A 21723-nucleotide genomic window follows, 5' to 3' on the forward strand; every position below is an offset into this window, starting at 1 on the left:
AAGTTGTGACCCCAACATAATGCTAATAGTCCTAAATAAAGTAATCATAAGATTGACAATTAAAAAAGGAAAATGCATCTGTGTAGCCTATATTTTGCACATAAGCTAGTCTGCTTTGGAGTTTCTTTAGCTCTCCAACTCTTGTGTAACACTTGCTCTCAAGAATCGTCCAAATTATTTTCATTACTTTGTAGTAGGCCTCGTGGGGCAATTGCATAGCTATGGCTGCTGTGGCCTATATCTAAAAAAAAAAAAACAATTGCTGTCCAGGAGACTCCAAATAGAAATAATAAAAAATAATAATAAAGAATATAAACACATGTTATTTGGATTTTAAGTTTGGATAACTGTCTTTTGAGTAAAATATATCATAAATACATACATACATCTATCATTAGGCTACAGTAGGCTTATAGGATTTACAATTGTTATCTGTTAGGCCTAGTATGCATGTGTTAATAGTTCTAGGGGTGAAATCAGCTAAAATGGGCCAAATTAGTTTGGAGCTTTATAGAACTCAAATACTGATCTTGAATTGTTGCTACAACACTGGTTGACATGTAAAAAGTTTTATTTGCTCTGAGATTTCTATAGTGGGCGGGGCACTGCCTACATGAAGTACATCAGCGAAATCCTATGGAAAATGAGCTTGACATAGTAAATTTCACTCAACACTAATGATAAAGCAAATATAAGTAACATTACCAAAAAAGCAAAATGTTTATGAAAGATGTTTTGCCAGGCTCTTTCAAATAATATTATTTCAAATTTGTAAAGAAACTTAGACTTTTGTTAAAATAGTAATTTCAGGTAAGGAGGCAACATACTGATACTCAAACTCACAATTACAAAACAATTATACCTTTTCACTTTTTTAAAACAAATAAATATATAAGAGACCCATGCCAATGTATAAAAAATATCTCATGCAGATCTTATTTGGTAGTCCTATTAGTCATTTACCAAAAAGTGGCCCATCTTAGCTGACTTAACCCATAACGAGGCCTACACACGCCAGAAGACCTTTTATTTCCTAAAATGATCTCAATAAAAGAGTCATAGTCTTTTACTCCCGTCTCGATTTTATTCTATTCCTTAAATGTGCCTAACTTCTCGTAATACGAGTAGGAAACACCCCTCATTGTTGCTAAAAGAAAGCACAAACCTTCATTGATGCTCTTGAACGCAACTCACTCTCTCCAAGCGCAGCCCCTTGTTGCTAAGCGACCTCCGCCTAAGATTGACAGCAACTTTAGTTGCTTCATTTGGAGGAAACTTTAATGAAAGGCAACTTTTTCACGGGACCGCTGCAGCGTTGTCACCCAGAAGAACAAAACACACTACTAGGTAACGCTAGCTAACTGACAGCTGGCAACAAGAGGTGTGTTGAGATAAGTAAGTTGAGCCATTTTTCGCTTTCACTTTCTGCCATGACAACGCCCCCCCCTGCTCATTAATTTCTCATTAGCTAAGTTAATTAACCGATAACTTAACGTTAGCTAAAAGGGCGACACCAAGGTATCAGTTGCAACGTTAGCTAACGTTAACTTTGTCTGAAAGATTAACAGATGTTAAACCTATACTATCTAATGTATAAATAAAGTAAGTTAGTTAATAAACGGTGGCACTTTTTCTCTCGAAATGTGCAGGTTGATGTTGAACGTAAACGCCTCTAACGTTACGTTTCCACAGGACGGTGGAGATTAAACGGGTGGTATTTTCCTAATCCTGTCGGGCAAGTTTCAGCAATGCCAGACGTTGAACCGCTCAGATTCCCATCGAGGGAAGGACGACCTAGTCATCAAGGTGAGAAGAGTTAACAAGGTGTTAACTGACTTAATACTTTTGTAACTGTTTTTTTTTTTTTTTGCATTTGCAATTACAGTAAAAGGATGATGCTGCAGTTATACTGTATCTCCCACGAGGAACTTTTTTCTAGACGTAAAATAAGGTCTAAACAGATGTAAAATAAACAGACATAAAATTTGATTGAGAAACTCTGTTACAACAGATGGATGCTCAAACTAAAAAGTAACTCTAAACAAATATGGACCAAAGAAACTGAGCAGTGTGGTCAGTGGTCACACAGTCTACATTTATAACATGAATATGATGACAAAATTTTGTCTGGAGACACCTGTCCCCAAGCACAGCAAGAAAGCTGGGCACACACACTCACAAAGTCCAGCCTGTGGACTGTAATCTGTTGTCCAGTCAGTGCTTGAGCTGGACTGCACTTCAGAAATGATATGAAGGTGGTGAATATGTGAATACATTTAGATGATAATTATAATTAAATATCTAATATCATTAGCGAAATGGCAGGTGAAAGCCCCTCACATGGGCCTGGTCTGTGGCTATAATACACCCTGCCAGGATATTAGAGCTTATTCAGCCTGCTGATGACATATTGCCTTATCACGTTCCTACCCCACTTGGTTCTTTCACTGTGTATTATTCATCTAAACTGCTCAGCAACAGATGGCCTTCATTTCTGGTCTCCACACAGTTTTTCCCTGACTGTTCTTTTATTCGTCTGAGTCAGCTCACACACTAGCCATTCTCCTAATTAATGGACCTTCATGGCAAGATAACTGTTATCACAGGTGGGAAAGGTTCAATAATCACAAACACTTTGTGACCTGCTCATTTCATACTGATTAGAGTAGGCTACTTGTTTGTCTACAGGTCCTTGACAATTTTGGTTGTATCTCAACTAGGTGGCCATTTACCTGGGGATCAAAAACTGTAATGAAGGGGATCTCTCAACTGCCCCAAACATTATGATCCTGTCCTTAAAAAGGTGCCAGGCAACACCAGGTGTGATCATGATAGCAGTGTGAAGACATGTATAATCACCTGGTGGAGCACATCACCCTTCCACTTGTGACAACTGAAGATAATGTTGTGCAAATGCATGGTTCTTCCTTTCAGTGGCATACATACATTCATGAATCTGTTGGGTGGATTCTTTATCCAGGGCTGGTCCTCAACCTGCAAAGTTTAGTGAAACTGATAGATTGTTTGGGCACAGAGAAGAACAATCCACCCATAGTCCTCCATCTTTTAAATCCAACGACAGCAGAATGTTGGCCAGTTAAGTAAGATAATCAAACATTTTATTAATTAAATTCAATTGATTAAAATGCATTGTTCTCTCTCCCCCTCTATTCTAGGCCTTGCAGTGAAATGAAAACATTACATCTATCTTAAATGGCAGCTTACATATAAAGCAGAGGATTGAGAATTCATAATATAGTGTGCATATCTGTACAGTTTTGTCGATATTACAAAACTGATGCGAGTTTCACTGTATGTTGTGTGCTGTGTACAAGACTTTCTAAATGGCAGCCTACTAGTGAACAGAAATACTGGTGGTCCTCTCCACCTTTTTAAAAAAAATCTATTTACTGTATTACAAACTACATTTTATGTAATTTCTGTGAGGGATCATCTCAGAGACACTACATAGGGCACAAGAACCAAGGTTTCAGTTCCACATATGCAGACATGAACTGTGACAGATTTTGTTCCAAACCTACCACATGACTGTACATATTATTTGTATTCTGATACCAACTGTTACACTTAGTCTAGGCTTATTAAATGAATTACTCAGAGACTGGATTAAAAGTTGTGTATGGTAGAATTCACACACTGTACATTAAAACATTAAACAGCACAGGGAACTTTTTGCCACTAACATAAATTTTTCTCTTAAATTTGCCCAAAGGTTACTTTTACTCGTGAATGAGCATGACATGTCTCTGTACGATAATATAGACCAAAAACTCCCAACAGTCATTTTTCTCAGATGTTCATGTAATCCTCACTACTGGTGGGGTTTTTTTGCACCTTTTGTCAGCCAGATGGCGTCCTTTCACCACAAAGAATTGTGCCCTTGGGTTTGTCTTGAGATGCTCAAATTAGTTGTCTCTGCTCTCCCACTGATGCTTTCAATATATTGCAGTCTATGCAAGCAAAATCAGAGAGAAAGTAAAGAATCACAGCCAAATACATTTTTGTAATTACTCTTCAAAATAAATTTGATGAAGTAGAACAATTGTTTGTTCCAACAAAAGTCTGTTGTTTGCTAAGTTCTTTCATTGAGTGATGGTTCGTCAGTGTGTTTTTATAAAATATTTTTGTGCCATTGTGTGAATGAAAAGCTTTAGATAGGTTTGGTCTTTCATTGCTTCTCTGTTTGTGTTTGTCAGAAATTGACATTTTAAGTTGGATTTACAGATCTCAATATTCTGTGTTTCTCAAGATCAAGCAGATCTTCAAGCTGTCTGTTCTGGAAGACGTCGCACTTGTGTTTTGCTCAACAGTCCCTCACCATGTGTCGACAATGCTATTTACCATATCCAAGAGCTGAAGATGACAGTGGAAAATTGGTGTCAACAGGTAAACTGATGTCAGATGTGATCAAACCTGTGAGAGATTGAAGGACAAATATCAGATAGGAGTATAAATCAAGTATTTTTTTCATTTTGTTTTTGCACCAGTCGGGAAAATATGAGCCACCAGTCGATCAGGACAAGCACCAATACAGCAACATTTTAAGGTGCAGTCCCCTTTTGTTTTCATTTCCTATTTCTTTTTGTCATATTCAGTAGGACGTAAAACCATGACATGTGTTTAACTGCTTTTTGACAGATTTCATTCCAGCGACTTAGATACTGAATCAGTGACGTCCACGGAGTTGTTTGTCGAAGGCGTTGGAATTAGTGCAAGAGGTGAATTATTATTTTTCAAAAAATACCATACCAAGTCATTTCTAAAATATTTTGTCTTGATTTTTGTTGAGCAAAATAAGAGCAAACACTGTCAATAATGCACATCCAGATAAAAGCAACACATGAACATGTCAAGGGTGCACTTCCACTTGGAAAAGTTTAGTTGCTGTGTCACTGCATTAGTGGCTCGTCAATTTGTCACTCACTGAGTCCCATTTACTGGTTCACATCTTTTCTCTACATAATAACTGATTGGATACTATCTCGGTATTCACTTCTGCTAATACAATACCATGGATCAAGTTTATGTTTAACTGCACTCTGTAGTTGGTCAGCATAGCTTTACAAAAATTTGTTTACATGTTTGATGATACAGTACAATACATTGTGCCAACCTTGTAAAGTTTTTCATCCTCTAGAAAGTTGCCCATTATCGCCACTAGTGAAGAAAATAAATGATGTCCTCGGAGAGGTTGTGTATCTGATTGAGCGGCTGGAGGCTGATCGGCAGTATGTGGAGGAAGCACTCCAAAAAGAGAAGAGAAGAAAAAGATTTTTGGAGAACAAAGTTGACAGCATCTCACTGTGGAAGCAACAAGAGCACTCTTTTGTAGTCCAAAAAGGTCTTTCCTCATAGACATTTGTGTTTTGGGATGTTCTCCAAAACAATGAATAAACTTTCTAATTCATTTTTGAGTATTGCTTTTTTTCCTAGAGCACGAGGCTTGCATTAGAGACATCACTGAACTGAAGTGGCAGCTAAAATTGGAAAGAGAGAAACTTGACCAAGCCCAGGAGAAACTGTCACAGACTGAGATGTTGAACCAGCACTTACATGAGGACATCAGCTTTGCCAAAAAACAAGTTCCCATAGTGAAAGAAAACCTGGACCTCCAGAGAGGAATCATAAATCAAATCAACACTGCACAAGCTGAGGTAACCTCTAATTTGATTTATTCTTGTTTTGAAAACAATTTCTATGTTTATATTTACAGGTGCTATACTATACAGTGCTAAACCACATTCTGGGGTGTTTTATACATTAGCAAGTAACCACAATAAAATAAACTTATCAAATTATTATTGGTTATTATTTTAGTTTCTGATTAGTTTCTCCCTCGCACACTAGCTCTCTCTCACTCACCCATTCTCTCTTTTTTTAACTCTTAAGTATCATGGCACAAGGATTGCAATGTTTATTGGTCTGTTGGTCCAGTGTCCATCAACACTTTGGTCTAAAGTAAAATCATTCAGTTTTAACAATTGACTGGATTGCCATGACATTTGGTACAGACATTTATGGTCTCCAGAGGATGAATCCTTATAACTTGGATAATTCCCTGAGTTTTCATTTAGTTTTCCTACTTGTTAATTTCTTTAGTGCAAGTCAGGATACTTTGATTTTAATGCCTACATGCAAATATACAGCATGAAAGTGCACTAGAAGATTGATGGATAAAAGAAAGAGGGTTCAACATGCAATAGGTCAACTTCAACTCAAAACCACTGCAGCTTTGTGGACTGACTCAGTATTAGAGGAAATGAAATGTTTGTATAGTATTTAGTTTCAACAGGGCATGATTGCATAAGAGGATAAAGTTTTGTCTTTAATATCAGTACCTGTCTGGGGAAAATAATAACCCCATGCCCCCCTTCTTTTTTAAGGCTTATGAAGTACATTCAAAAACACGAAGTCATCTCATACTGGTTCAGAGGGAGTTAAAAGATATGGCGCTGGACAGAGACAATGAAAAGATGTCAATGGATGCTGTACAGATGGGGATGAAGAATAAGCTTGCTATCAGGTTGTGAGTATCCATCCGGACAGTAGTAAAAACACCTTCAAATTAGAACAAAACAGTTTGATAGCTTTCATCAATTGCGAGAACAATGACTAGTTAAATCAGTTGTTAATGTCAACATGTGTAGTACTGAGAGTTTGCACAATGTATACAATCAATATATTTGGCAACTTTTACTTTCAAGTGGTGCGGCAGTTGTAGCTTCAGTCCTTCTGTTTTGTGGTTCCTAAGATGTATTAATCTCTCTTGCATCATTTCTGCTAAATAACCACATAATCATTAAACATATTGTTATTCTATTTAATGTCACAATGGGTTATGCAGCACAATGGGAAATTAACCCAAAAGCAGTCAGACAGGCAGACTGTTGCAGTTCAATGATTCATTGTATGTGAACGAGCTTACAGGCAGGTGTTGGTGGCATGTAGGTTCTGGTTCTGTGTGACAAGTTGACAGGCAGGCAGATTCAGGTCCAGGTAAAACAGCAGCATCAGAGTCTGTGCAGAGTCTTGCTTCGTTTTGTCGGGGCAGAACTCAGCCCAGGTGTTCAGTTGGGTGCAGTTGGGTGTGGCAGTCAGGTGATGGGGAAAGAAGGGTGATGTCCGAGGGCATCTAGTGGACAGCTTAAGGATGGCAGGTTGGGGGAATTGGGGCTAGAGACCGGGAGAGAGAGCAATGCAGAGGGCCGGAGATGAGAGTGTGAGTGAAGACTGAGAAGCAAACTGGGACATTAAAGGCATTTTCATATGTAGGATTATGCTATGTCCATAGAAAACACTTGTTTCTGTCTGTCTGGCAGGCTTCTGTAAAAATCATATAACAGGACACCTCAAACAAAGATATGATCAACAACTGCTTTAAATCAGTGTTCAAGGTATATTAAACTTCACGTTAGCTTGATGTTGCATTACCAGATAACTCACTCTCACTGTAACAGACCTAATCATTTAACCTGACTACAAACAAACTTTGAAACATTTTTTAATACAGGTGTCCTGACATACAAAAAATAATTATGATGATTTTAATGTTAATGTTTTAAATTGGTTCTTTGGTGCTGACAAAGACAAGACCAGGTCATGTTTCATCAACCTCATTAACTCAAAAATAACTCCTAATAATGTTGTAAAAAATCAATAACTTAGTTAGGTTTAGTCCTGCTTTGTAAAAAATAACTTTCCTTATCTAAGGGTACATTTTCCTATTCAGTTTCACAGTTATCATGCTGTCTTGTGGATGATTTTCTTGCAATATAATGGGGATCATGAGTTGCTTGGTTTGTGATACCATCAATACCACATGAAACATATTGTGATGTCATTGTGTGATGAGTTCCTGTTATTCCCAACCCTAAGTGTGCAAACCGCTTGTAATTCACTAACTTAATAAGAAAACTTTTTTTTCCTTCAGGGAAGATTTAAACCAGTTGAAGAAGCTGGAGAAAGGAGTTTGTGCTGAAATAAAGAATGCTGAAAAGACAGTTGCTCTTACTGAAGAAAAGTGCGCAGCCACAACAAAACGTATCTCTGAAATGATGGAGCTTGAGAAAACTGAAAGAAACTGGGTAACTGATATTGTCCACATTTTAAGGCTTAAAGATAAAAATGTAGCTTTCGACAGTTTACAAAAATAGTGTAATTCATGCCCCCCCTTCCCTTTTCCATTTTTCCTTTTTTTTAATTTTAAATTTTTTTTAAATTTTTTTTACAGATTTTGCAATTGAAATTTCAAATTGAAGATGAAATGCGAAAGAACAATACATTAAAAGAGAAACTACTTGCACTGCAAGAAGACATTGAGAAAACTGTAAGTATTGTATAAAGTTAAAATGTCTTTATAATGTTTGTGCTGCTTTGGCTACTACTACTGTCTTGATAGTTAATTTGGTAGAGCATAGACCATAACTGACAATGACTGGACTCTCACTGGACTTATGCATGCTAATGTTTGAATCCATGGCACTGTAAGGTGTTTAAGATAAGTGCATCGACTCCGTGGCACAGTGTATGTTTTGTTATCCACAGAGACTTAACGGGGAAGCAGAGGTTTCCTGCATAGAAGAGCAGCTCTGTTCCAAACGTAATGCTTTTTTAGCTCTTCGCAAAGAAAACATGGAGTATGAACAGAATATAGAAGACTACAAGATAAAACTTTCTGAGAGGTACAGTGTCAAAGCCAAAACCGTGGGGAAACATACAGCATCCCATATTTGGTATAACTATATGCTGTAGTACGCTACTTATGCGTGTTTACCATAACTTTTCTGTGTGATTTCTACTAGCAAAAAAGCAGTGAAGCTGATGCATGAAGAGAGGAAGCAGATGCTCCAGAAAATCATTGACAATGACGAGCAGTGGGAAAAGGCCAAGGAGGAAGTGACCGAAGTTGTAGCCCAGCACAGTGTCACCCAGACTAAACTGGAGGAGCAGGAACAGCTCACCTTCATGGAAGAACAGAGGGCCAGGGTCAGTGACAACATATGTACATGTTCCATGTCTATTGCATGGGTCACAGTTTGTAAGGAAAATGGGAGATACCAAATGCTTTCTCCATTGTTATTCACAGCTCTTTCTGTCCTCTACAGAAAGAGATTGAAGACCTGAAGAAAGATCTGACAGGTCAGATCACTGCCCTGGAACTACTAAAGGTATAATTCATGAGGCGCTTCAGAGTCTTCACTCTGACCAACCACATTTTACTCAGTCAAAGTGGTAGAGAAATGTAATTACAAAACTGGTGCATACAAAGTAGATTTAAATTGAAATCTTAAAAATATGTCACTGTATGTTTCTGTGGAACACTTTGATTTTATAACTATGTTGGGAGAGGCATGAAGAGGTCAATAGAAATTTAAAATTTAAACATTATACATTTCATAAAGGTACCTTTAAATTCCTGTTTTTAACCCCCGTACATATGTTAAATGTTCAGGATAATGACATCCTGCCTTCTATTTTATTTTGCATCAGGGTCAGTGTGCAAATATAAACGAAGAGTTGTATCGACAGCAAAGGAGCTCAGAGATAACTAACCAAAAACTTCATAAAGAATTTGAAGATGCATCCTCAGCAACAAAAGCTCTGGAGACCAAAATTGAGGTACTTAAATATAATTTTTACATAAAAGAGCAACACTATATTAAATGTTTAAATCAACCGCATTAGTGGCTAATCTTTGCTTTGTGTAGAAAATCAAGAAAATGGCAGAACATTTGGAAAAGATTCAGTCTGAACACAGGAACACATTAGTCAACTTTGAGAAGGAGAAAAAACTAAAGTCTGACAAGCTGAAAGCTGCTCAGGTAAGAAAAGAGGGGTTGCATAAAGTAATTCTTCTTGAGTCAAAGAACAGTTGCTAAGTCAGGTTTACTCTGTGAAGCTCATTGAGCATGAAGCTAATCACAGCTATTTATCATATCATTTCTTTGTTGAACAAAATAATATCTTGCTCTAAGCACTTTAAACATGAATGCTATTTGTCTATAGGATTTACACAGTGCCATTATAAAGAGACATGACAACACCCTGGGCAGGATCAGTGACCTTACGAAGAAGAGTGAAGAATACCGAGATGCTTCAGATAAAATGGAAAAGATAGTTGAAAACATGCCAGAATTCATAGCAGAGCTTCAGTAAGTTAGTTACACACAAGAAACGCTCAATATAATAGTAGTATAATAAGGAATGGGACATTATTGTTGGAGAATACTCAACCTTTTCTTCAATATCAGCCTTTAAACTTTAAAATTAAATTAATAATCAAAATATACTTTTATGCATTTTCCCCAATGTTTAGTTTTCTTTGATTATATACAGGTGTTTAATATATAATATAATAAAAATATTATATATTTAATATCAAACTTTGTTTTCTAAAAGTTGAGAATTTCATGAATAAATGCTTTACTTTGAGTATAGATTTTTTTTTCTACCTGCTCCACTGTTTTTATGATATTCAAAAATGATTATGGAAAAATAATATTTAAGTTTTTGATTTCTCCTTGCAGAAGTGTTTTTGATGTGGTGGAATTCAAAAACAAATCAGCTGCTCTCATAATGAGCACCTTGCAGTCTGATATTAATAACTGCCAACAACGAACACAGCGATCCATGCAGACACACACTGCTCATTTTGCAGCAAGAAAAAAACAAATGGAAGACACCAAGGTAACAAAATGTTGTGCTGTATAACTCTCTGTAAATACATGATTTTTTTTTCTTTCAAATACGGTGCTATCAGAGACAAGCTGTAAAAAAACATCTCATTGTTTATTTGTTTGTGGATTAGTGTCAGCACATTGCTTGTCACAATACTTCCCTTAAGATGCAGGGAAAGGAGCTGTGTGCAATTAAAATTACAAGCCATGGTCAATCTTGTTTAAGTGCTTTTCCCACAAATGACAACTATAACTGTTGTTACAGTCTTTTGTCTGGACGAATTTGATGATGCGTGTCGTGGTGAGATGCGGTGTCTGTTTTGTTACCTGTAGGCCAACATTTTCAATAGCTACAGTATTTCAATGTAAGCATAGAGTTAACGGTATCAAATAAGCATATTATCTTTTTTTTTACATGAGCATCAAGAATAGGCTCTTGTAAAAACATGAGCATACTGTGCACAAAATGGCATGTATTTGAACTCTGCTTTGTAAGAGAAACCCCTATTTATTGTAAGGTTTTCATCTGCAGGATTATCAGCCCCAGCCAGAGCGTCTTTGCTGATGGGGGTTTCACATGGCTTATCTAATGTGAAATCGCCATGTGGTATATAGTTTCATTAAACGGTGATCAAGAATGCATTAGTTCAAAACAAGAAAAGGCAATGGAGCTTAAGCTGCCATGCATCCAAGTGCAGCAACTTTAAAGAAGTTGTTGGCGTGAGACAATTTAAGAATTAGAAGTCTTCCTCATAGACACAACTCCCATTAGCCAGATAAAAGTTAGCCATGCAAAAAAGGGTTTAGTCTTTTCACTTGACGAAATAAGATGATATAACAACAATACTCCTCACCAAATAAAAAGATCAGAGCGAGTGTGAGGTTCTAAGGAAATTGGTCACTTTAATCATTGAGGCCAATATAAAGCACACATAATGTCTGCATTAGCATAACATAATAAGCAGAGTGTGCATTCAGAAATCACAGTGCATGAAGCAGAAGTTAGACACTTTCAAATATTCTTATATTTCTTCTAAAAATGCTGACCCCATACTATACTATTATAAGCTCCTGTAGGTAGCAGCTCCTCTTTGCTATAAAAGCTGATAGAGGTCAATATAACTAAAAGCCTGATGGGAATTAGTATGTTGCTGTATTAAATACAACTTGCAGATGGTTACTTTTAAAGATACAAATACAGGGTATAACAAGGTGAAATAGGTTGTCTGGTAATTCCGTGGTCATCTCTATTCAAGCCGTACATATCTGAAAGTAGTTTGTCTTTCATATATGAACCTATCTTTTGATTTGATCAGGGCTTGTCGTTTGGCGAGCACAAAGTAAACAATGCAAACTGCCGACGCTATCAGTTTCTTATGGGCGATGAAGTGTAATTTGTTCCATTTACACTTCACAACAGCATCAGATGGGCTTTGTCAGTGCTGCATGGAGTAATTAAACCTGAAATCAATAGCAGGCATTTGTCATGTTTACAGCCCCTCTTTCTGCTGGGTTAAACTCATCACTTTAGTGCTGTTCTGTTTTACTGCAGAGACACACTTCATTATGTCTGCAGGTAGACTTCACCAGCCACATATCCAGTACTTGGGAAACATAGCTCAAATGAAAAGAGGACATGCAGAGAGACACATACTCACTGTGATTTATTTGCTTGATTTCCCAGAAAAGTGTACATAGTTGTATGCCTGCTATTGATGTTGCCTTAATTAACAGGACAAATACAGAAAGCATGTGTTGTGTTGAATGCACACATAACAGGTCAGCGGTACAACTGAAGCATCCTCTAAACTGTATATCTCCAATTCCCTTCACCATCGTTTATCGGGTATCTGTATTTTACATCAGTGCTGAACTTAATTCTGCCTTGAACATGTGTTCTTGTGCCAGTGTAGTTGTGATTTAATACAAACATAATGATAAAATGGTCGTCATGCTAACACAAATCCATTTGTGTTAGCTGATTGCTAGTATGGCAGTATACTAGTTAGTATAATGGTATAGTAAAATTAACATTTAAGTGTGAGAGGTCCCTGGTTCCTATCCCTATAAGTTTTTTAAGTATATTAGTGACAATTGGGGATACACCAGTCTTTGAGAGATGTGTTTACCTGTATGTAAAAGAGTCTCATAACTTTAGGAAAAAGAGAAATCTGGTATCGGATCAGTATTTTTTGAATTGATGTATCAGAATCAGAGTGTGAGACAAAAAGTTGGAACAGTGCATCACCAGTGGACTGTAGTGTAGGGTATGTCACAAGTACAGCATTGATCTGCAGCTGAACTTGCACCTGCTTGTGTCTTAGTGATTATTTAATAGCTACTGTAAATTATTATTATTATTATAACATATTATTTACCTTAACTGTTTTACCTAAACCTTTTTGTTTTCATGTGTGTAGGAAGCACTAAAAATTGCGCTGAAGGAGAACAAACAGCTGGCAGATGAGTACAAAGGTCTTAAGAAGATCCTCATGGAGGCCAAACAGGAAACAGTGTCCGCAATGAGCGAGAAAAACCACACACATAAATCTTTTCATTATTACACACAGGTATGGTTTATATAAACTTTTGTTATATTTACTATCTCTCACCCCCTCTCTTTTTAATTTTGTTTTATGACTTAGGATTTCTGCTTTTGTTATCTAATGTTCTGTTCCCTCATGCTATTCTTCTTTGCACTAGATTGCTCTTCTTTGCATGGGCAGTAATTTTTAAGGTTTTAGTTTGGCAACCAGTGAGGAGGTTACTGCGGCAATCTAATAATGATGAGATAACTTGAGTGGAGGAGGATGATGGATGTGACATAATGTAATGATAGCTATGTAGTTTTGCCACGAAGGGGAGTAAAGAGAGAGGTTGATGGCACATGTAAATACTATACCTTCTACATTTTCTTGATTATAGTTTTTGTAAGGTGGTCAGAGGTGAAACGTTTTACACACACACACACACACACACACACACACACACACACACACACACACACACACAGGTTAGGATCAGACAATGAACGAACCTTCAGTGCTAAAATAGCACCAGAGGTCTTGACTAGTTGAGGGAGACAACTCAGCAGCCTTTTACTGTGTAATCTTTATAGTTTTTGACACTATTTAACTGGAATAGAATTACACATGACAACCATAACACCAGGAAGAAGCCACACTGTTCCTGCAATGAAAAACACATATTATTTGTTCCAAAAATGACTAATACCTTTACTTGAGCAATTCCTCATCTAACTGCATGAATGTTATCAAGTGAAAAATGCATGCAAAAATAAAATCCTGTGGACAGGATTTTCCACGCTCATGATCAAAGCCTGATTTTCTTTTACTCCGGATTCAGCCTTCACCATTTTTGTTTGTTTCAACTCCACACTTCTATAACAGCAGCCTCTCGGCTAGTGTTTTATGCCTGAATTTAGTTTTTATAACAAGCTTATAATCAACAGTGTTTATGAAATTTAGATGCAGGCCTATCGCATTTAATCTGTATTAAACAGGGACATTCAAGCACCCTTCTTTCCTGTTCCAAATGTACAATTATCCTTATAATGTGTGCATTTTATGTCCCAGTTAGTACATATATTACACAATGTGATTGCCCTTAATTGATTTGTTTGTAACTGGAGGCAACAAGGTAAATGCATTCAACATGGTCAGGATCATTTGAGAGATAACATTACTGTCATTTGTGTGTTTGGAGAGCCAATAATCTCTTTATATTATATTTAACTGAGGGACACAATGAAAACCATCTCTTAAGTATTCTTATATATAAATATAATCCTGACAGCAGGCATCCCTGATGTAGAGTTTAAGTGACAAGTTTAAAACATTCCTTATCCCCCTTTCAGGACGACTACTGTACAGCACATAATGCCTTAAATATAAACTGGCATGAAGTACAGCAAGATTTCTGCTATTATAAATACATTTTCTTGCACCATACAAAAGGCATCTAAAACATGGAAACCTGAAACATCTAAAAGAAGTGATTGGGAGTTAGCTCATAATTGCGATTTTAACTTTTCAACACAACCCATAGTTGACAATAACATGCAGGTTAAAGTTCTACCTTTTAAAGCTGTAATTATTAACTCTCCAAATGTTGTCATGTTGAAATACAGCTAAGTAGGTGGGGGCATCTAGTGTTACTCTTGTTTCTTTGAATTGAGTGAAGTGTTTTCTAACCACATGAATGTTAGTGGCGGAATGTAACATGTAGTACTGTACTTAAAAATAGAGGTAGGTGTATTATATTTTTGTATTCCTATTTTCTACTTTATACTTACTCTCCAGTAAAATATTATACTTTTTACTCCACTACATTTATTTGACAGCTTTAGTTACTAGTTACTGTACAGATAAATATTTTGCACACAAAATATATGATAAGCTTATAAAATATGATGTGCTGTTATAGAACAAACTACCCAACAATATATAAAATAGTTCATATTGGCTCCACCTTAACCACCTGCAACATTAAAATGGCACATGTTAATGTCTCAGTAATAATTCAATAATAAAATAGTATACACTTTCTGGTCATTATTTTTCTGCAGAATGAGTACTTTAAATTTGGATACTTTTTGCTAACAATACTTTAGTACTTTTACTCGAGTGACATTTTCAGTGCAGGGCCTTTACTTGTAATGGATTTCCTGTATTGCAGTATTATTACTTTTACTTAAGTAAAGAATGTCAAAACTTTGTCCACCGCTGATATTAATGTATTATTAATGCTATATTTATTACCATTGTCATCCAGAATAGGAACGACCCAACAACCATAATCAACATGTCTTAACAGCAAAGTTTGGAGCTCTTTGTAAATGTGCTAGTTTCAGTGTTTTTGCCATACTCCAACATAACAGATGCAATATAACATGCTGTTCATTACTTTAAATAAATTGCAGATTGCAGCTTTAATATACTTGCAATTCAGATATGGATAATTGCATATTGCATTATGTGGCATATTTTGTGGTATACAAAGGCTTTGTATGTTTGTAGTGGAAGAAGTATGTTCTATTTATTAATGGTCCAACAAAGACACACTTCAGCTACTTTATCTAATATTAGAGATGGTAGTTTTTCCTTTAAAAGAGAACAAGTAGGAAAGGTATATGTTTTTACATCAAAATTCAACAAGTATAAATACATTCGAGCAAATTTCTCATTTGCAAATTAAAAAAATGCATGATTAATTAGCATCTGATAGCACTTGCCAGTATGTGTCTCTTTTAAAAATCCTCTTGATTCTACTGTACATGTAAGCATTGCTTTGTTTATGTGGAGGCTTTCGGCACTTGGGTTTTAACAGGGTACACCATAAAGAGCATTCTTGTTATTGTCTTTCCTTCAGGAGCTGATGACTGAGCTAATTCGCTTTAGTTTTCAATGCACTGGGGAACACATTGCCAAGCAATGATAAGCTTTGTAGGAAGAGTAGAGAGATGGAGGGGGGAGAAAAGCAATGGCATCTATCAGAATTTAAACCTCTTTGCTTGAAACTGTGTTCAAATAATAAAGCAAGCAGCATGTCTTTCCAAGAGACTAGGAATAATTTCTGGTTTCAGTGGGGGGTTCATGACTCTGTGTGTATGTGTAAAATATGTCTTGAGGGGATTGGTATAAAGTTAAACTGGGTGAAGTAGAAATATTTTACTCATCAGCTTTGCAGTCACAGAGTTTGCCTCGGCTAGAACAAAACTGCTGAAGCATTTAGAGAAAATTAACCCCCCATCCTGGCAGCCAGATGTGACTGGATTCTGATGAGTGCACACGAGTGGGCAGAGAAACCAAGAGACTGTGAAATTCCTGTCAGGCCCGTGTACTGCAGAATGGGCTATTGACTGCTTTCTCTATTCCCCTCCATCATTCTTCTTGAACACTGCCATTAATTTCCTCTCCTGCCTTACCAATTCCTTTTCTCTGCCTTCTCTCCCCCCAGCTCTCTTTGTTGCAGAAGAGGATGCACAAAGCTTTGGTGAAATACTTCAAACAACGCAGCCTCTACAGCCAGGCTGAACTGGACCGGTGCCAGGCTCTTTCTCGAGAGACCGACCAGAAAATAAAAACAGCCCAGGTATTTGTACATATACATGTAAAACTGTCTGGAAAAACTTCACAAACTGTCACCACTCATTTAAATGGTAAATCCCTTTATTCAACTTTTATCCCAGTCTAGGTATTCTACCGGATAGAAGCGTATTCTTTTGCATACTACAGTGACTCCATGTTATGCTTGGCATTGTTTGAGCCTCATCCGGCTAGTCAGTTGCCTTGTGTCTTCTTTGCCAAGCAGGGGCAGCCAGGCAAACATCCACCAAGGCTTTGTGCCTCACTCCTATGGTGAAGTTAAAGACACCACTCTTACATTACAGTCTATACATTCACTCATCAGACTGATGTGATGGATGATGTGTCTGCTAGAGTGCCTATGCAGTGACTCCGTGTCTGAGGCTAGTCCTGTCTCTGTAGATATCTCTATATACACACACAACACATAGTGTTTGGTAACATTGCATTAACATTTGAGCCTGTTTCCTGTTTAGCGGGGGCATTTGTGACTTTCATGGCTAATTCGGAGTAAGTTCATTACACCGCGTGGACGGAATCTGTGTTACAGCTTCTCCTTTGTGAATAGAATAACCTTCTGTCTGTCTTGCAGAAGAACAGCAGCATATTCTGCAAGGTTGAGAAGTAAGGATCTTCATTTAGAAGATAATCGGTGTCTAATCTGTGCTGTGATGTGAGATGAGGTCAAAGCGGACGGAGAGACAGTGATGAATCTTTATGAAATGTCCTGTCCAGCATTACCGCAGAGCCAGGTTGCATGCAACCATACTATGGACTATTTCCACCCTTTTTACTTCTTCTATACCTTAAACAGTAGGGCATCCCAAACCTCATGTCATGTCAGTAGCAATCTGTTGTTTTTGTGTAAAATCCCTTTTTTTTGTTGTTGTTTAATTTGTTATTCACCAAAATTTTAATTCAGCTTCATCAGATATGCTGGAGGAAAAATATGCTCAGATTTGATTAAGGTTTTCTAGGGGAGTACCTAGTGAAAATACTATTAAGTGGTTTCCTTCTCAGTTCCTCCTCCTTTGACTGCTGGCATGTTTTTTTGATGGGTCTGGTCCAGACATTACAGGGAGCAGCCATGTCTCACTGGCCCAGCCTCAAAAGGCCCCAGCAGATCACAGCTCAAGGCAGGGAGGAGTAGGGCACAGGGGGAGGAGCTATCAGAGAGCTGCAGAGTGTGAAGGACAAAAGAGCTGGTGTATTCAAGCGCACCACACCGTCACTCGTCACAGCTCAGCACAGGGTCCATCAGAGCAGGCAGCACTCACTTTAAACAGGCTCCTCATGAACAGTCCAGCTCAGGGTCTATCCTCCAAAAAGCACACATGTAGAAAAACCTTTGCGAGAAGAAAGAAAACAACCGTTATTAGTTCATGAGCACATATAAACACACAATCTGCATGATTACCTAAATATTGGGACCTTTAATGTGATCTTATGATCCAGAAAGAATTGCTCTGACTATGCAGATAGTGATAATGCATGTGGTGTTTCAGTAGGTCTGTATTAAACACAAAGCTTCACAATTACATGATATCAATATCGTCGCCACTTTGTAAGAAATAATTGTCAAAACTGATACCAGTTGTAACCAGGCTGAATCCCGACGAGGCCTATACTAATCCATCATGTCTACTTAACCCCACAAGCAGAACATAAGAGAGGTCAGGTTAGTGCTTTCACGGCTAAAGCGTGCTTGAATCACAAGCCAAATGGCAGTTTGCTCAAAAGTAGCTTGAGGGGAGGAAGGCCGGGGAACCCTAGGGTGGGAGTGGGTGGGGGCTTGGTGGTGGTGGTAGTGGGGGGTGCGGCAGGCTGTCATCCTGTTACACTCCTGCCAGAACTGGCAGTTCAGCTTTGTGTTCTGCGAGTTTACACTAGGGATGGCATAATTGACAATGGCTAACAGCGGAGAGCAGTGCAGAGCCTTGTTGAATGGCCAGTAATGATTGGAGCAGACGCCCACTGCCCCAGTCCCAGGGGACAGTAATCCAAGATCCTGTTGCTGATATAATTGTTAGTCAGAGAATTTCTGCATGGCTAGGCTGGTTCAGATTCCCAAGCTGGTTGACAGTGCCAGGCAGTTTAATAGAAAAACTGGATGCTGAGGTTTTTAAAACAGAAGAGCACTGAACCTGGACATGGTTCACCAAGAGCCTCTTGTTCTCCTTCCTCACAAAAATAAGAACACGATGGTAACTTTACTCTCACAATTGTAGATCCACGTCGGCTGTGTGTGGCATGCACACAGAGCGAGGAGTTTGTATTACTGCCTTTCTACAAAAACAGCATTTTCTTAATTAGCTTGTTTCCATGTATTCTTTCTGTCCCTTATTCAAACAGGAGCGGTTGTCAGACGAAATTCAGCTCATCTCTGCGTTCCTGCAAACCTTGACAGACGACTCTACTACCACTGATGATGTCGGGGTGAACAAACAAGCCAGTCCAGATGCCGCTGGATCGAATGAGTAGATGCCTTCAGTTCAAATAGCAGTGTAATTGGACATTCACCTGTACCAGACAACTTACTTACCCTAGCACGCTTCACTATTCCCCCCTCTTTACTTGCAGCAGATCCATAACAATGAAACAGGTGACTTTCATGCTGCTGTCAGGACTGATCTAATTTTAGCTGGGTGAATGATTGCAATTGGCTTTGCCTCATCAGATAATTAATCTATGTCACCATTAATTGGAAAAGAGAATAATTACAGGCAGTGTTGACAGAAATTCTACGCTTCTCCAGATTCCAAGATCTAATTACAACTAGTGAAACCCTGTGACCTTAACTAGCACTTAGTACACCGTGGCCACCTTGACCATGCCCATGTGAGGACCACTGTCTCCTGAAAGACCCCGTATTTGTTATCGCACCCCAGCACTCTTTCACTCGCCTCACTCTCTGAAAGCTGTCTCCCTCAATCACTTTTCAATATTCAATCTTAATTTTGTGGAAGTTTAGCATTTTCAATGAGCTGGAGATGAATGATTAATGAATAAATTTAAATGCTTCATTTTGTCCATGGATCATTAGTTAAGTCCTTTGTGGGAAGGACCTGAGAAAGGAGTGAAAATTATTGAGACATTAGCCTGAAGCAATCCAGGGGTAAATAGTGTGCACAAAAGGATGTTGTGTGCGCACTATCCACTGGCTTTCTAAAGAACCCTGGGGAAACACTGTTTTCAATTTGGAATCTTAACTGAATCACATTTAGTACTTGTAGAAAATTGATTTTTGTTTCATCATGTTTCAACAGTGTCATACTAATGGTACACAACAGTAATGCCTATTCCATATAAACTTTAAAAGTTAAGTAAAATGTTTCTGGATAAACAATACTTGTCTAAATCAGACTTATTACATATTTTTAATTTAGTAAATAATATTAACGGTCATGTAATTCTTGAAGCAGTACACATGCTGTTGATTTTCTTTACAGTTTGAGTGGTTTCAAGGTCGATGCTTTAAGACAGCTCCTTAGAAATATGTGTTGCCCTCTCCTTCTGTCTGTGTCTGGTTGATAGAGATGCTGTTGTTTTGTTGGTACGCCGGATGCCTCTCCTACTCATGGGGACAGAAGGGGGCAGTGTGAACACAACAACCTCAGAAGGACATAATTGACTGCAACATGGTCCAGTCCAGCCATAGCATTTCATCTCAAATTAATGATTATTCTCATTCCATCAATTGAAATTAGAAATCATTTTAGTTACAAAAAATATGATAGAAGTATTCAAACATTTTTACAAAGTCTCTTTTATCTGCAAAAAAAGTGAAATTTCAGAGTTTTAATAAAGTTTTCTTTCTGTAACTTTAAACTTGAATACTCTTTTTTGTACAGTCATAAACATGCAAACATAATGACACTAACGCGGTACCTAACATCGACAATTCGCATGATGCCATTTGATCTCCAGAAGCACCGTAAAGAGAAAAATGCTCAGACATCTCATATTCCTTACTGACTAGATCTCAAATGGAAGTGCCTCCCCAACACATTTATCTACTCTCTTTGCATCTAATCAATCCCCTAAATAAATGAATGTGAGCCACAACTAGATGTCATCACATTTATCTGCAGGCGTGCCTCAAAGTGCACACACCTAAATGCTGCCACTCTTAAGAGGGTAGACTGTGGAAATGCTGATGGGGCTGCTTGACAGCTGAGATGTATTTTCTTCTATGTTAAATGTTTGTTTCAGTATGATGAGGATGGAATATACAGCACAAGCCTCACTGTGTTGTTATATTCTGTGATACATCAAAGCTGGTTTAAAAGATTTTTGTAGTTTTGTATAAAGGCATATTTTTGCAAGAGACATGTTGGGAAAATCTGATTTACAGGCAGCATGATTCTCAATTTCAGCCTGGCGCCACCATGCAGACGATGGGCCCGTTTCGTTTGGATTCACTCCACTGATCACTTCTGATCATTGACGTGAAGCCAAGTGAATCAGAGCAACGTTCTGTCTTCTCAAGCTAACCCAAATTCTGTTTTGAGATCTTTTTAAAACCAGGAAGATGGAGGTGTCCACTCAAACCGTCCTGTCTTTGTTCATAAGCAAGTGGAGAGTTGAGCCATGGAGCTGATGGAGTCAAGGAAAGAATGTGAGTTGAGAGAGGTGCTACTGTGTCTAAAATATCAATGAGGGAGATGCTGCCAAGTTTTGGAGCACACAAGAGGGAATGGGTCTTCTGTTAACATAGAGTAGACCAGGCAGTTCTGCACTGCTTTGAATGGTAACTGTATTTTATCTTATAGAGAAGATTTTATTTTATTTTAACTAGATAATTTTAAACATGTCTTACTGATCATTCCCTTCATTATTTATACACTGCAGTATGTGATTAGGGAGTGTGCTCCTTTAAAGTTTAAGTAACTACAGCATCTGTCATTCAGTCATACTGT

General features: G+C 37.8%; 1 protein-coding gene across 4 annotated transcripts; it reads left to right on the forward strand.

Moving 5' to 3' along the window:
* The first annotated feature begins 1243 nt into the window (after window positions 1–1243).
* Window positions 1244–19840, forward strand: LOC119902016 (coiled-coil domain-containing protein 178). Of its 4 annotated transcripts, none has more exons than XM_038717873.1 (20): window positions 1244–1395; window positions 1650–1806; window positions 4271–4407; window positions 4509–4567; window positions 4660–4739; window positions 5144–5362; window positions 5455–5675; window positions 6405–6547; window positions 7952–8105; window positions 8252–8347; window positions 8566–8702; window positions 8823–9006; window positions 9126–9188; window positions 9511–9639; window positions 9729–9842; window positions 10027–10172; window positions 10548–10707; window positions 13118–13267; window positions 16677–16811; window positions 19157–19840. In XM_038717873.1, the coding sequence occupies exons 2-20, from the start codon at window positions 1749–1751 to the stop codon at window positions 19283–19285; spliced, it is 2514 nt and encodes an 837-aa protein (XP_038573801.1). In that variant the 5' UTR covers window positions 1244–1395; window positions 1650–1748; the 3' UTR covers window positions 19286–19840. The 4 variants fall into 4 exon arrangements, with proteins under 4 accessions (XP_038573801.1, XP_038573800.1, XP_038573803.1 ...); XM_038717872.1 differs by having other exon boundaries at window positions 1693–1806; XM_038717875.1 differs by lacking the exon at window positions 19157–19840 and adding an exon at window positions 16909–18434 and having other exon boundaries at window positions 1693–1806.
* The last annotated feature ends 1883 nt before the right edge of the window (window positions 19841–21723 follow it).

The sequence above is a fragment of the Micropterus salmoides genome, unplaced genomic scaffold (genome assembly GCF_014851395.1).
Source record: "Micropterus salmoides isolate LMB-PRFRI ecotype aquatic unplaced genomic scaffold, ASM1485139v1 Ms_hic_scaffold_14, whole genome shotgun sequence".
NCBI lineage: Eukaryota > Metazoa > Chordata > Actinopteri > Centrarchiformes > Centrarchidae > Micropterus > Micropterus salmoides.